Genomic DNA, 12,307 nt, shown 5'->3' with positions numbered 1-12,307 from the left:
AGGGCAAAATAGAATGTCAGCATTTCCCTCCCCGCTCCTGAAATAGCTAATCATCAAGAAAAAATTAGGTTATCCCTGGAACATCGTCAGTTATTTAGATACTTTCCGTGCTTTATAGATCGTTCCACCTATGTTCATTATCTTTTATTGGCCATAAATATTTAGGTTTTATTAACTATTTCATCCCCTGTAAGTTGCTGAAACACTACAATGGTGGGCAACCTGATAGACACTGAGATTGATAACATTTTCAAGCCTTGACTTCTATCAGACACACAGTAGCCAGAGGAGTAAACCTACTAGTTGGGAGTAAGGAATGGTGTCCCTAGTCTCTGTTTGTCAGAGGGTGGAGATGGATGGCAGGAGAGAGATCATTTGATCATTACCTGTTAGGTTCACTCCATCTGGGGCACCTGGCATTGACCATGGTCAGCAGACAGGATACTGGTCTGGATGGACCTTTGGTCTGACCCAGTATGGCCATTCTTATGTTCTTATGGAGTCAATATGAAAGCTGAGTGGAAAGCTGTCAGGGTTCCCTCCCCACTCTGAACTCTAGGGTACAGATATGGGGACCAGCATGAAAGATCCCCTAAGCTTATTTTTACCAGCTTATGTTAAAAACTTCCCCAAGGCACAAATTCTTCCTCATCCTTGGATGGTATCACTGCCATCACCAAGTGAGTTAGACAAAGATTTAGGAAAAGGACCACTTGGAGTTCCTGTTTCCCCAAAATATCCCCTCAATCCCCTTCACCCCCTTTCCTGGGGAGGTTTGAGAGTAAACAAGGTGAGCACAGACCTGACCCTTGGGTTTTTAGGACACTAAAAACCCCAACCATATTCTTAAAAACAGAACTTTATTATAAAGAAAAAAAGTAAAAGAAGCACCTCTGTAAAATCAGGATGGAAGGTAATTTTATAGGGTAATAAGATTTAAAACACAGAGGATTCCCCTCCAGGCAGAACTTTAAAGTTACAAAAAACAGGAATAAACGTTCCTCTTAGCATATGGAAAATTCACAAGCTAAAGCAAAAGATACTCTAACGCATTTCCTTGCTATTACTTACTATTTCTGTAATTTTAGTTGCATCATTCAGTAGGAGCTGGATTATGTGCTTGGTCTGTCTCTTTGTCTTGGAGAGAACAACAAAGAGCACAAAAAAATCCCTTTCCCCTCCCCAGATTTGAAAGTATCATCTTTCCCCATTGGTCCTTCTGGTCAGGTGCCAGCTAGGTTTCTGGAACTGATTAACCCTTTACAGGTAACGGAGGGATTTTATGCTACCCTTAGCTGTATGTTTATGACAGAAGCGCAGTAGTGAGCTCTCTGGCCAATTATCTGCCAGAAAGCTCAGCAACCACCCATAGTTGCTAAAGGAGGAGGGTGCTGGGGATTCTTAGCAGGGTGCTGTTCATGGTTCTTGCTAAGGGGTCTCCATCTTTTCTATCAGTCTCTGGTGAGTGAAAATTTTGAAGTCCCCCATCTATCTACAGATGCATAGATACTATGGTATATAGATACTGGAAAAGAGGTGACTTGAACTCATGGGGCTGCTCATGTGCATAAGGGAAGCAAGATCAGATTAGCCTTTGCTATTCAGAAACGTGCCCCATTAGTTCAGCCTTGCTGTAAAGAACTTGTTCATTTTCATCACTTACTCTGTACTCTCTGCACTGTTCATGCTGGATCAGCATCTCTTTTGTTATCAGCAAAGGCTTCGTTTTAGGGGGGAGATTCTCCAAAGCAACAATGGGATTTTGGCACATAAGCCCCATTGACTTTCAGTGAGTATTCTTCCCTTGGTGTTTGAATGTAGCTGTGCAATTTCTTTTGCCTTGTTTAAATAAGAGCTAATGCAGACCTTTGAGGGCGTCATCAGATGTCACCAGTGTGGTGCTCTGCTCTATTCAATGTTGATAACAGTCGGCTGTGTGCTTGTGTTCCCTCTGTGTGCTGCCCCGGCTTTGCGCAGAAAGCTGGCACAGCAGACCCCGAGAGAAACCACAATGACCACCAACTCCGATAAGGTACGAAGGCACCCGCCCAGGTTTATTGCCAAATGAAACAATCTCTAGCTCCCCAGATCAGATGTCTACAGTTTTGCTAGTACATATGCGCTTCCTGACAATGGACCGGCTCAGTCAGTGGCGGGATTTACCACTGCCCCCTCAGCCAGACAAAGACAACCCCTCAGGGGTGCATTCTTATACACAGGTACAAACAAGTTACACCTCACTACTGACATATTGAGGTACAACTCCTCTACATAGTAAGGTGCCGCCTGTAACCTTGTACATGTTGGTTCGATCAAAACAACCCTATCCATCATGTTATCCTTTTAACCCTGTCTTTAGGATGGGTCAGCATGTTCCTGTTATCTGAGGAATATGCTAGTATCAGGAGTGTTCTGGTACCATCCTGGCACGTGTTTATATCACTTGTGCCCAGTACCTTTTAGATATGTGTGTTTTTGCAGCATCAGCTCTCTTCATGTCATGTTCTGTGAGCAGGGCCTGCCTCTTGCTCACAGTTTAACTTTGTTTTATATCGGCATAGTCTTGACCATTACTTTAGCGCAGGCCATAGGCCTCATACCAGGCCTCTGATAAAAGAACTTACGTTTCAGGACCTCATCTTGCTACAAAGGGTATGTCTACATTGCAATTAAAAACCCATGGCTGGCCCCTGCCAGCTGACTCGGGCTCACGGGACTAGGGCTAAGGGACTGTTTAACTGCGGTGTAGACATTTGGGCTTGGCCTGGAGTCTGGACTAGGACCCTGTGCGATGGGAGGGTCCCCGAGCTCGGGCTGCAACCTGAGCCCAGTTAAACACCCCCATAGCCTGGGCTCCCGTGAGCCTGAGTCAGCTGGCATAGGCCAGCTGCAAGTGTCTAATTCCAGTGTAGACATACCCAGAATGGGCTTCACAGCCATACAGTCTGCATTTCAAAGGCAATAGAATAAACTGGCTTTGTTTAAAGATCAAAGTGAATGGAGGGATGGAGCAGATTTCTGGGTAAGTCTGTGCTTCCAATAGGTGGCTCACCCAGATTGTAGGGAGACCCATTTCATCATGGTCATGGTCATAAAAAAGGGCAAGTTTAGGGACCTTGCTTTTTCCTTTCTATGTACCTTGAATAAATTAAATGATGTCTGAGTCTTGTTTTGTTGTATGCTGGTCTCATGAGATTCTTCTCCCTTTCAAATGCTCATCCCTCCTCCATGCTCTCTCCAGTGAACAAAATTACTAGCGGAGGCAAAAACAAAGCACAGGGTAGAGGATAGTTGGTTTAGCAATTCAAATTGGAAACAAGGATCCTGACTAAATAAATGTTAAGAGACACGTTCCTGCTATGAAGGAGGTTTGTGGCTGGCCACTTTGTTAGGGTGTTTCGTGATCCTGTTAGGTTGAGTGGGTGGAAGCTGAAAGCATGGTAAGCTTGGAGCAGGGAATAGGTTTGCTTATGAGTCTCTTAAAGTGCGAGTGTTGCTACTTTCGTCCTAGCTGCAGGAAACCTTCCCATAGGGAGGAGGAGAAGAAGAGAGAGAGAGTGGTGAGTGATTTTTTTTTTAGGGAATTACAGTATACTGGTATGACTGCCCTCAGCTTTGCACAGCATGGGGAGGAGGTGACCAGCCCTCTGTGGAGAAAGAAGTGGTTCAGGACTATTTAGGAAAGCTGGACATGCACAAGTCCATGGGGCCGGATGTGTTGCATCCGAGAGTGCTAAGGGAGTTGGCGGATGTGATTGCAGAGCCATTGGCCATTATCTTTGAAAACTTATGGCGATCAGGGGAAGTCCCGGATGACTGGAAAAAGGCTAATGTGGTGCCCATCTTTAAAAAAGGGAAGAAGGAGGATCCTGGGAACTACAGGCCAGTCCACCTCACCTCAGTCCCTGGAAAAATCATAGAGCAGGTCCTCAAGGAATCAATTCTGAAGCACTTAGAGGAGAGGAAAGTGATCAGGAACAGTCAGCATGGATTCACCAATGGCAAGTCGTGCCTGACTAATCTAATTGCCTTCTATGACGAGATAACTGGTTCTGTGGATGAAGGGAAATCAGTGGACGTGTTGTTCCTTGACTTTAGCAAAGCTTTTGACACAGTCTCCCACAGTATTCTTGCCAGTAAGTTAAAGAAGTATGGGCTGGATGAATGGACTATAAGGTGGATAGAAAGCTGGCTAGATCATCGGGCTGAACGGGTAGTGATCAATGGCTCCATGTCTAGTAGGCAGCCGGTATCAAGTGGAGTGCCCCAAGGGTCGGTCCTCGGGCCCGTTTTGTTCAATATCTTCATTAATGATCTGGAGGATGGTGTAGATTGCACCCTCAGCAAGTTTGCAGATGACACTAAACTGGGAGGAGAGGTAGATACGCTGGAGGGTAGGGATAGGATACAGAGGGACCTAGACAAATTGGAGGATTGGGCCAAAAGAAATCTGATGAGGTTCAACAAGGACAAGTGCAGAGTCCTGCACTTAGGACGGAAGAATCCCATGCACCACTACAGACTAGGGACTGAATGGCTCGGCAGCAGTTCTGCAGAAAAGGACCTAGGGGTTACAGTGGACGAGAAGCTGGATATGAGTCAACAGTGTGCCCTTGTTGCCAAGAAGGCCAATGGCATTTTGGGATGTATAAGTAGGGGCATTGCCAGCAGATCGAGGGACATGATCGTTCCCCTCTATTCGACACTGGTGAGGCCTCAATCTGGAGTACTGTGTCCAGTTTTGGGCCCCACACTACAGGAAGGATGTGGAAAAATTGGAGAGAGTCCAGCGGAGGGCAACAAAAATGATTAGGGGACTGGAACACATGACTTATGAGGAGAGGCTGAGGGAACTGGGGATGTTTAGTCTACGGAAGAGAAGAATGAGGGGGGATTTGATAGCTGCTTTCAACTACCTGAAAGGGGGTTCCAAAGAGGATGGCTCTAGACTGTTCTCAGTGGTAGCAGATGACAGAACAAGGAGTAATGGTCTCAAGTTGCAGTGGGGGAGATTTAGGTTGGATATTAGGAAAAACTTTTTCACTAGGAGGGTGGTGAAACACTGGAGTGCGTTACCTAGGGAGGTGGTGGAATCTCCTTCCTTAGAAGTTTTTAAGGTCAGGCTTGACAAAGCCCTGGCTGGGATGATTTAATTGGGGATTGGTCCTGGTTTGAGCAGGGGGTTGGACTAGATGACCTCCTGAGGTCCCTTCCAACCCTGATATTCTATGATTTTATGATTCTCACTGCCTTTATGCATTACAGAGGTTGCTTGTAGGGATGGACAGAACAGTTTGGGTAAAATAGAAATCCTTCTAAGCCCCTCCTTCCTCACACCAAATCTTTGCATAATACTTGAAACCATACCGTTTTCCCAGCTGGTCGGATTCTGACCGTGGCATAAAAGGGTACAACTCCTTTGAAGTCAGAGGACATGTTCCTTCTTATACCAGTTAAGCATGTAGCCCGGTGTCTTTGTTTCATCTTTGCCAAAGCTGAAGTATTAAGCTTTGTGATTACCAGGATTCAGACAACCCTGCTAGAAATTTGTCTGTCTGATCTTGTAGTTATGTTTGTCAAAGGGGCTACCTTATATATCACATAAACTGACACAGCACTTCCTAATCTCTAGCAGTTCATCAGTGTGACCATATACTACTATGAAAAAAACGAGGAGTCCTTGTGGCACCTTAGAGACTAACACATTTATTTTGGCATAAGTTTTCATGGGCTAAAATCCACTTCATCAGATGCATGGAGTGAAAAATACAGTAATCAGTATATATGTTACAGCACATAAAAAGATGGGAGTTGCTTACCAAGTGGGGGGGTCAGTGCTAATGAGGCCAATTCAATTAAGGTGGAAGTGGCCCATTCCCAGCAGTTGACAAGAAGGTGTGAATATCAGCAGAGGGAAAATTACTTTTTGTAGTGACCCATCCACTCCCAGTCTTTATTCAGGCCTAATATGGTGGTGTCCAGTTTGCAAATTAATTCCAGTTATGCAGTTTCTCGTTTAAGTCTGTTTTTCAAGTTTTTTTGTTGAAGAATTGCTACTTTTAAGTCTGTTGTTGAGTGTCCAGGGAGATTGAAGTGCTCTCCTATTGGTTTTTGAATGCTACAATTCTTGATGTCTGATTTGTGTCCATTTATTCTTTTGCATAGAGACTGTCTGTACATGGCAGAGAGGCATTGTTGGCACATGATGGCATATATCACATTGGTAGATGTGCAGGTGAACAAGCCCCTGATAGTGTGGCAACTCCCATCTTTTCATGTGCTGTAATGTATATATACTGCTTACTGTATTTTTCACTCTATGAATCTGATAAAGTGGGTTTTAGCCCACAAAAGCTTATGCCCAAATAAATTTGTTAGTCTCTAAGGTGCCACAAGAACTCCTCGTTGTTTTTGCTGATACAGACTAATACGGCTACCACTCTGAAACCATGGTTACTCTAAGCCTTATCAGCAGACTGCAGCTGTTTAATTCACTTAAACAGAAGCTGTTGCTTTCAGAGTCTCTTTTTTTAATTTGGAAGAAAAACAAATATAATAGTCTGGAAGCACTTTTGAAGAAACCTCCCATTTGGAGAAGTTATCAGTTTACAAGGGTAGTTGGATTAATTGGAAGTTTGCAATTATATTGATAACTGGAAGTCCAAAAAACACAGAGAGAGTCAAACATAGCAAGAGGTTTAAGCACAGATAAAAGTTGTTATCTCCCCGTTAAAATCTTCTACAGCTTGATAAGTTTTTACAGGAAACTTAACATTATCTATTGCATTTAAGATATAAGTGTTATCAGCTAACTTAGATAAGACAGAAAACAAGTTCCCACTAACTACAGTGAAATGTCTGGTTCTTAGTTTTGACAAGTTAAATTATTCACCCTCTTAACTTCTTTATTTGCAGAAGTTGCTCTCAAACCAATAGGTACAAACTGGGAACAAGAATCTCAACATCTGGAGTTGCAGATGAAAAGTGTAGGAAGGAAGCTAGCAAGCAAAGATGTTTGCAAGGAAGCAGATTTTCCTTCTTTCACACAATCTGTATTTTATTGAGTTCTGTTTACAGTAGGGATTTACTTATTGTTCCGGGAGTATTAGCAATAAGGTCAAGATTTTGGCCATAAATGCAGCCTTTTTCCAGATTCTCAAAGTTACTCTCAACAAATAGTTTGTTTAAACCTGATGATCTCCCTTAATACCAGATGCTTGTGTTAGATGGGCACTCAGATTTAAGATTTTACCTTGAAAGTGTCATTTTAAAGTCGTACTGCAAATTGGGAGTGCTGTGAAATGCACACTGGGGTGCCCTAGACTCCGAATAGCCTAACAAATGCTGTACTGTCACTAACTATAGATTACGGTGACCTTTTTTTAAATAGAACCAACTAAGCCCTAACAAATACAAGTAAATGTAATGGTTTTGCATAATACAATATGTACATTTTTGTTCTAAGTTACAAAGCCAGAAGTCACCATTGTAATAGACAGGTTGGGTTTAGCTGGGGGAATTTACTGTATGGGATTACACAACATTTACAACTATTACTCATAGCCCTTCTGTTGGGACAAAGGTCACAAGATCTTTAATGACCACAAATGGTCAGTGTCACAGTTGCCGGGTTCTCTGCACCTCTGTCCCTTCACTTGTCCCTGAGTGCACCCCCACCGGGGCCAGGCCTTGTGTGTTTACCTCTGCTGGGGTGCAATTCTGCAGTTCTCCCACTCTTATATGGGGCCCTGGGCTATCGCAGTTTGTGTATCCACGGTGCTTATCCAGTAGCTCCGACTGAGTTTGAGCACCTGTGGTTGGGATTATAGGACCAGTGGTGTACAGCGATCAGATGGCCGCCTTAAAGCAGGAGTATTGTTTTTTTTTACCAGTGGGAACAAAGCTTTTAGAGAAAAATGGATTTTAAAACAACGAACTATCTACATGGATGTGTGTCTAGCCGAACGCATTACCATGCTGTGATAGTGACCTAGGTAGGCGTAGCTTCTCCAGAAGCTCCTAGCACGTCCCTGAGTCTCCATCTAGTTCCCCCAAAAAACTACGCTTTCTTGAGAGAGAATCCCATTTTAAACCCCGTTATAGGTTGCAAGGGGGATTGTTTTTGTTCTTTTGTGTTCCTGGGCTTTGACCCTTTCTCATCCAAACCAGTTTTATAGGTTGGCTATCTTGTGCCATTCTTTTCCTTGCCACCTGTTTCTCTAGGCAGCCCTCTACTGTATTAACCCCTTATATTCGTACACTAAACACCCCAATAACAAGGCCAACATGCAGTGTTCATCAATTATTACAGAGCAGCTCCAAATCCATCACAGTCAGGATCTTGGGTTTGCATTTCCTTTGAATTACAGCTCAATGCCCCCTACACCCTCTAGCAGAGTCCAGAAGTAGCTCCTTTCAACAGCCATTGTAGCCAGCAAGGCTCCCCATTAATTCATGTCTATGCATCTTTTCTTCAGGAGCCCAACATTTCGGTGCACACCAACAATCCGGACCTAACACCGTGTTTTCAGAATACCATCTTAGCATGGATCCCTAGCATTTACCTCTGGGCTGTCTTACCCTTTTATCTCCTTTATCTAAAACATTACAAAAGAGGATACATCGTACTCTCCATGCTGAGCAGGTTCAAGACGGTAAGATCTTTCTGTAACTCGCTGCACAAATGTGTATCCTTGAGGTCACATGTGGGAGTGGAAACAGAGACATACAAGTTCCAGGCAAATGACACATAAAAGGGAAACCCAGTACCAGGTGGAAGATCAATGGCTTTATCTGCCTCTAGATTAAAGTTAGCAAATCAATACAGCTTTACAAATGTTTGATAATGAAGGGCAGTCTCTGCCCTGGCCAAGTCTGGGTTCAGGATCAAAGCATTAGGCTGATGCCACTCTCACTGGTTTCAGTGAGGTCTGGGTGCAAGTAAGGGCAGCTGGATCAGGCTCATGGTAGGTAACAATATGCACAGAGATCCCTGAAATACCTAGGCATTGTCGCTAGAGGTTACAAGCTACCCCTCTCCCTGGCTTGGATAAGAAGAGCTCCCTCTCCTTGGGTGGTGCAGTGAAAGTTCGCTCTCCAGTGTCAATGTACTTATCATCCCAATGATCTCCTTAGTACAGCTATCTGTCGATCCATCTATGGATCAATCAGTCGCACTTATATGACCCCTATATCTGAGCGCTTCAAAATCTTCAATGTATGTATCATCACAACACAGTGGTGAGGTAAGTATCCCCATTTTACAGAGAGAGACTGAGGGCTTGTCTACACGGTGGGGTAATACGCACTACGGTGGTGTAATTTCTGAAGCACACTAAAGTGCTGCATTAGTGTGCAGTAAAGGTTCCATAGTACTGTATGAAACAATAGTGCTTTAAAGCACACCAGGGAATATTTAGTGCACACCAGCAGGGTCTACAAGGACCAATTAATGTGCAACATGTTAGTGCATTTTAAAAATCACACCCCTGTAGAGCGCATTACCCCACCCTATAGCCAAGCCCACTGTGACTTGCCCACGGTCCCACAGGGTTGTCTGTGGTGGAATGGGGAATTGACCTAGGTCTCCCAAGTCACCGTACCATGACAACTGGGTCAGGTGTCCTCTCGATGGAGGCTCGCACACTGCCCTTCACAGGATGCTCACTAAAATTTTTCTGATTATCTCCATCCTCTCCAGTTTGTGACATATCTCCCACGCTCCCTCCAGCTAGTGAATAGTAACACTGGAAGTACCCTGCAGATGCTGCCACCTTTCTCTCCATTCACATTCTCAGTTCATGCGTCACTGTGAGCCATCTCTCGTTTGGGAGATTTAATTCCTGTCACGTGGAACCCATCTGCATACCTCCCAAAGCCTTCCTCTTGTTGGGCTGGTTGAACTCCAAACAGATTTGCTATGCCCCGATGTCTTTGGGTAGTTTTTGACACAGGTGTATATGCTGACAAGAATTGTAACCTTGAGAATATAACATCGCTGCGTCATCTTGCCCTGTGTACTAGCTCCAGATGAATGGAACGCAACCCACAGGGGTAAATTTACTTTAAATTGTCACACACACACACACAGAGGTCATCTCATTAGTTTATAACTTCATAAACTGAAACGGCAATAGAAACCCTAATGGCCAGCTCAAGAGCTAAGGCAGGTAGCTGTAAAAGCTCCCTTTGCACACTGTAAATATATTAATTAGCTAATCTTATAGAGCACAATGAAATGCTTTGCGAGAGAGTATCGAGAGTATCGGGAGCTGAACACTGAGGACCCGTAAAATCCATTAAGCCAGCCACTGTGTACACAAGGTAGGTACATGTTGAATCACTTCATGCCTTACCACCCTGAATTGAACCTCCTTGGCTTAGAATCTACCTGCCAATGGGATGAGGCAAGTAAGGGGAGTAAACAAAAGGAGGGGAAAGGGAGAGTAGGCAAGGATTAAAATAATGAGATTAAGGCTTGTACACACCTCGGCAATGTAAAGGATGTTAATGCTCTTGATGTTGGAGATAGATGCACAGACCTGAGAGAAGGGCTTGCTGGAACTCACCCCTGTGGAAAGGGCCAGCATGAGACCACTTAATCCTCACTTAAGACCTATTTTGAGGGTTTAAGTGGTACATAGCTCTTGTGCTGGGCCTCTGCTCAGGAGTAAATTTCACCCTATGTGTGTAAAACAGAATCAAGGATTTTCCAAGCAGCTATAAATGCCTAATAATATTTAGCATTTATATTGAGATCTTTCTCTATTTCAGGAACTTTACAAACATTATAGAGGCCCCATTACATCCCTGTGAGGTGGTTCAGTGTCATTGGTGTCCACATCTTACCAAGGAGAGAACGATGTGAAAAGGGTCAATAGCTTTTGCAAGGCCACAAGAGAATCAGGTTCAATCCAGGAGTAAAACTCGTTGCTCCCAGTCCAGAGCACTTGTCACTAGATCCATCTCTTTCTCTCTCTCTCATTTGTGCCACTGGATTTCCAATTAAAACTGATTAATATAGTGAAAATAGGCAGATATGTATGTCTGTGTCCATATCACATTCACCTCCCCCCCCCCCCAAAAAAAAAAAAGTATGAGGCCAGATTCCCAATTGGTATAAATCAGTGTATGTACCCTCCATTGAGCTAGCTCATGGTTTTCTTCACCTGGGTGAAGTAATGGCACTGTTTTATTTTAAATCAGCTTCTCGTTGATCCAAATATAACTACTTCTGCAGATCTGCACCTGGAGGCAAATTTATCATATGCCTTCCCCGTTTAACACTTATTCTTCTTTTTAGATCTTAGGTGTTCTGCTGTGGTGTGTGTGCTGGGCAGACCTATTCTTCTCCTTCCATGAACTCCTACAAAGCAGAACCCCATCCCCTGTCTATTTTGTCACTCCCCTAATTGTTGGCATCACAATGGTTAGTATGCATTTCTATCAGTGACTATTAATGGGAGTAGCTTTCGCTGGCATGAAGTAACCCTTTGTGGACTAATGGGGTAGAAAAACCTTTCTGTGCATTCTCCACAGGATTCTACTGATCACCAAAACCCTGGAATTGGTCCAATGTTGACAGCCTTAGCAGAGAGGTTGAGGAGTAATTGGGCCATGGAAACTGAACTACCTTCCCAGCTCTCGAGTTGATGCTTTTATTGGTTGGGGCAGGATGGCAGGGAGCTGTGGGGTGAAGCAGAATGGCTAGCTTCATCATGTTCTATCTCTCTGATGGTCAAACAGAACTTTGGGAGGATTGTCAATCTGACACCTTTCACCGCCGTTAAATGTTCTCTCTATTTTTTTTAAAAAGTTGCTGAATGAATTATTAATATTTTTTGAGTTTATGTATGAAAAATGTTGCTTCCTGAAAAAAGCCCCTAGTGCAAACAGTCTGCATTGAAGAGATTGTGAGTAATGTCAGTTTAATGGAAGGCTTTGTTTTGCATCATTTATTTCCTAATGTAAAATTCTCCATGCTACCTTACTTGTGATTGTTGTGTAGAGATAAGTGACTTGTCTTTTTATGTTGGGCTTGTTTTGACCTCTCCTGAGCAAAGCAATGTATTGGAGCCCTATTTGTGTATTGTTCTACCCTGTGTCAAACTGTGCTTCTGGTTTATATTATTGTTGGTTCTTTATTGGACAGAAACCAAAAGCATTTTGCTTAAGAACTCAAACTGGAAGATGAAATGCTAATCCTTATCCATTAAGCTTTTGCTTCCTTATGTGGGATGAAAACGTTCACAGACAGGTTATAATTCCACCTATCTAGATGGAAGCAGTGAACTTTTTGGTGAAGAAC

General features: G+C 43.6%; 1 protein-coding gene across 1 annotated transcript in view; it reads left to right on the top strand.

Moving 5' to 3' along the window:
• ABCC3 (ATP binding cassette subfamily C member 3) overlaps positions 1 to 12,307 on the top strand; it is a 76,970-nt gene that overhangs the window by 16,648 nt on the left and 48,015 nt on the right. Inside the window, exons 2-3 of the mRNA XM_074972163.1 lie at positions 8,478 to 8,654; positions 11,303 to 11,428. Of these exons, the coding sequence (XP_074828264.1) occupies positions 8,478 to 8,654; positions 11,303 to 11,428 (303 nt within the window). The remainder of the gene's footprint in view (positions 1 to 8,477; positions 8,655 to 11,302; positions 11,429 to 12,307) is intronic.

Source organism: Natator depressus, chromosome 14 (genome assembly GCF_965152275.1).
Source record: "Natator depressus isolate rNatDep1 chromosome 14, rNatDep2.hap1, whole genome shotgun sequence".
NCBI lineage: Eukaryota > Metazoa > Chordata > Testudines > Cheloniidae > Natator > Natator depressus.
Note: the sequence above shows the minus strand (reverse complement) of the source record. Positions and strands in the feature narration are given on the sequence as shown.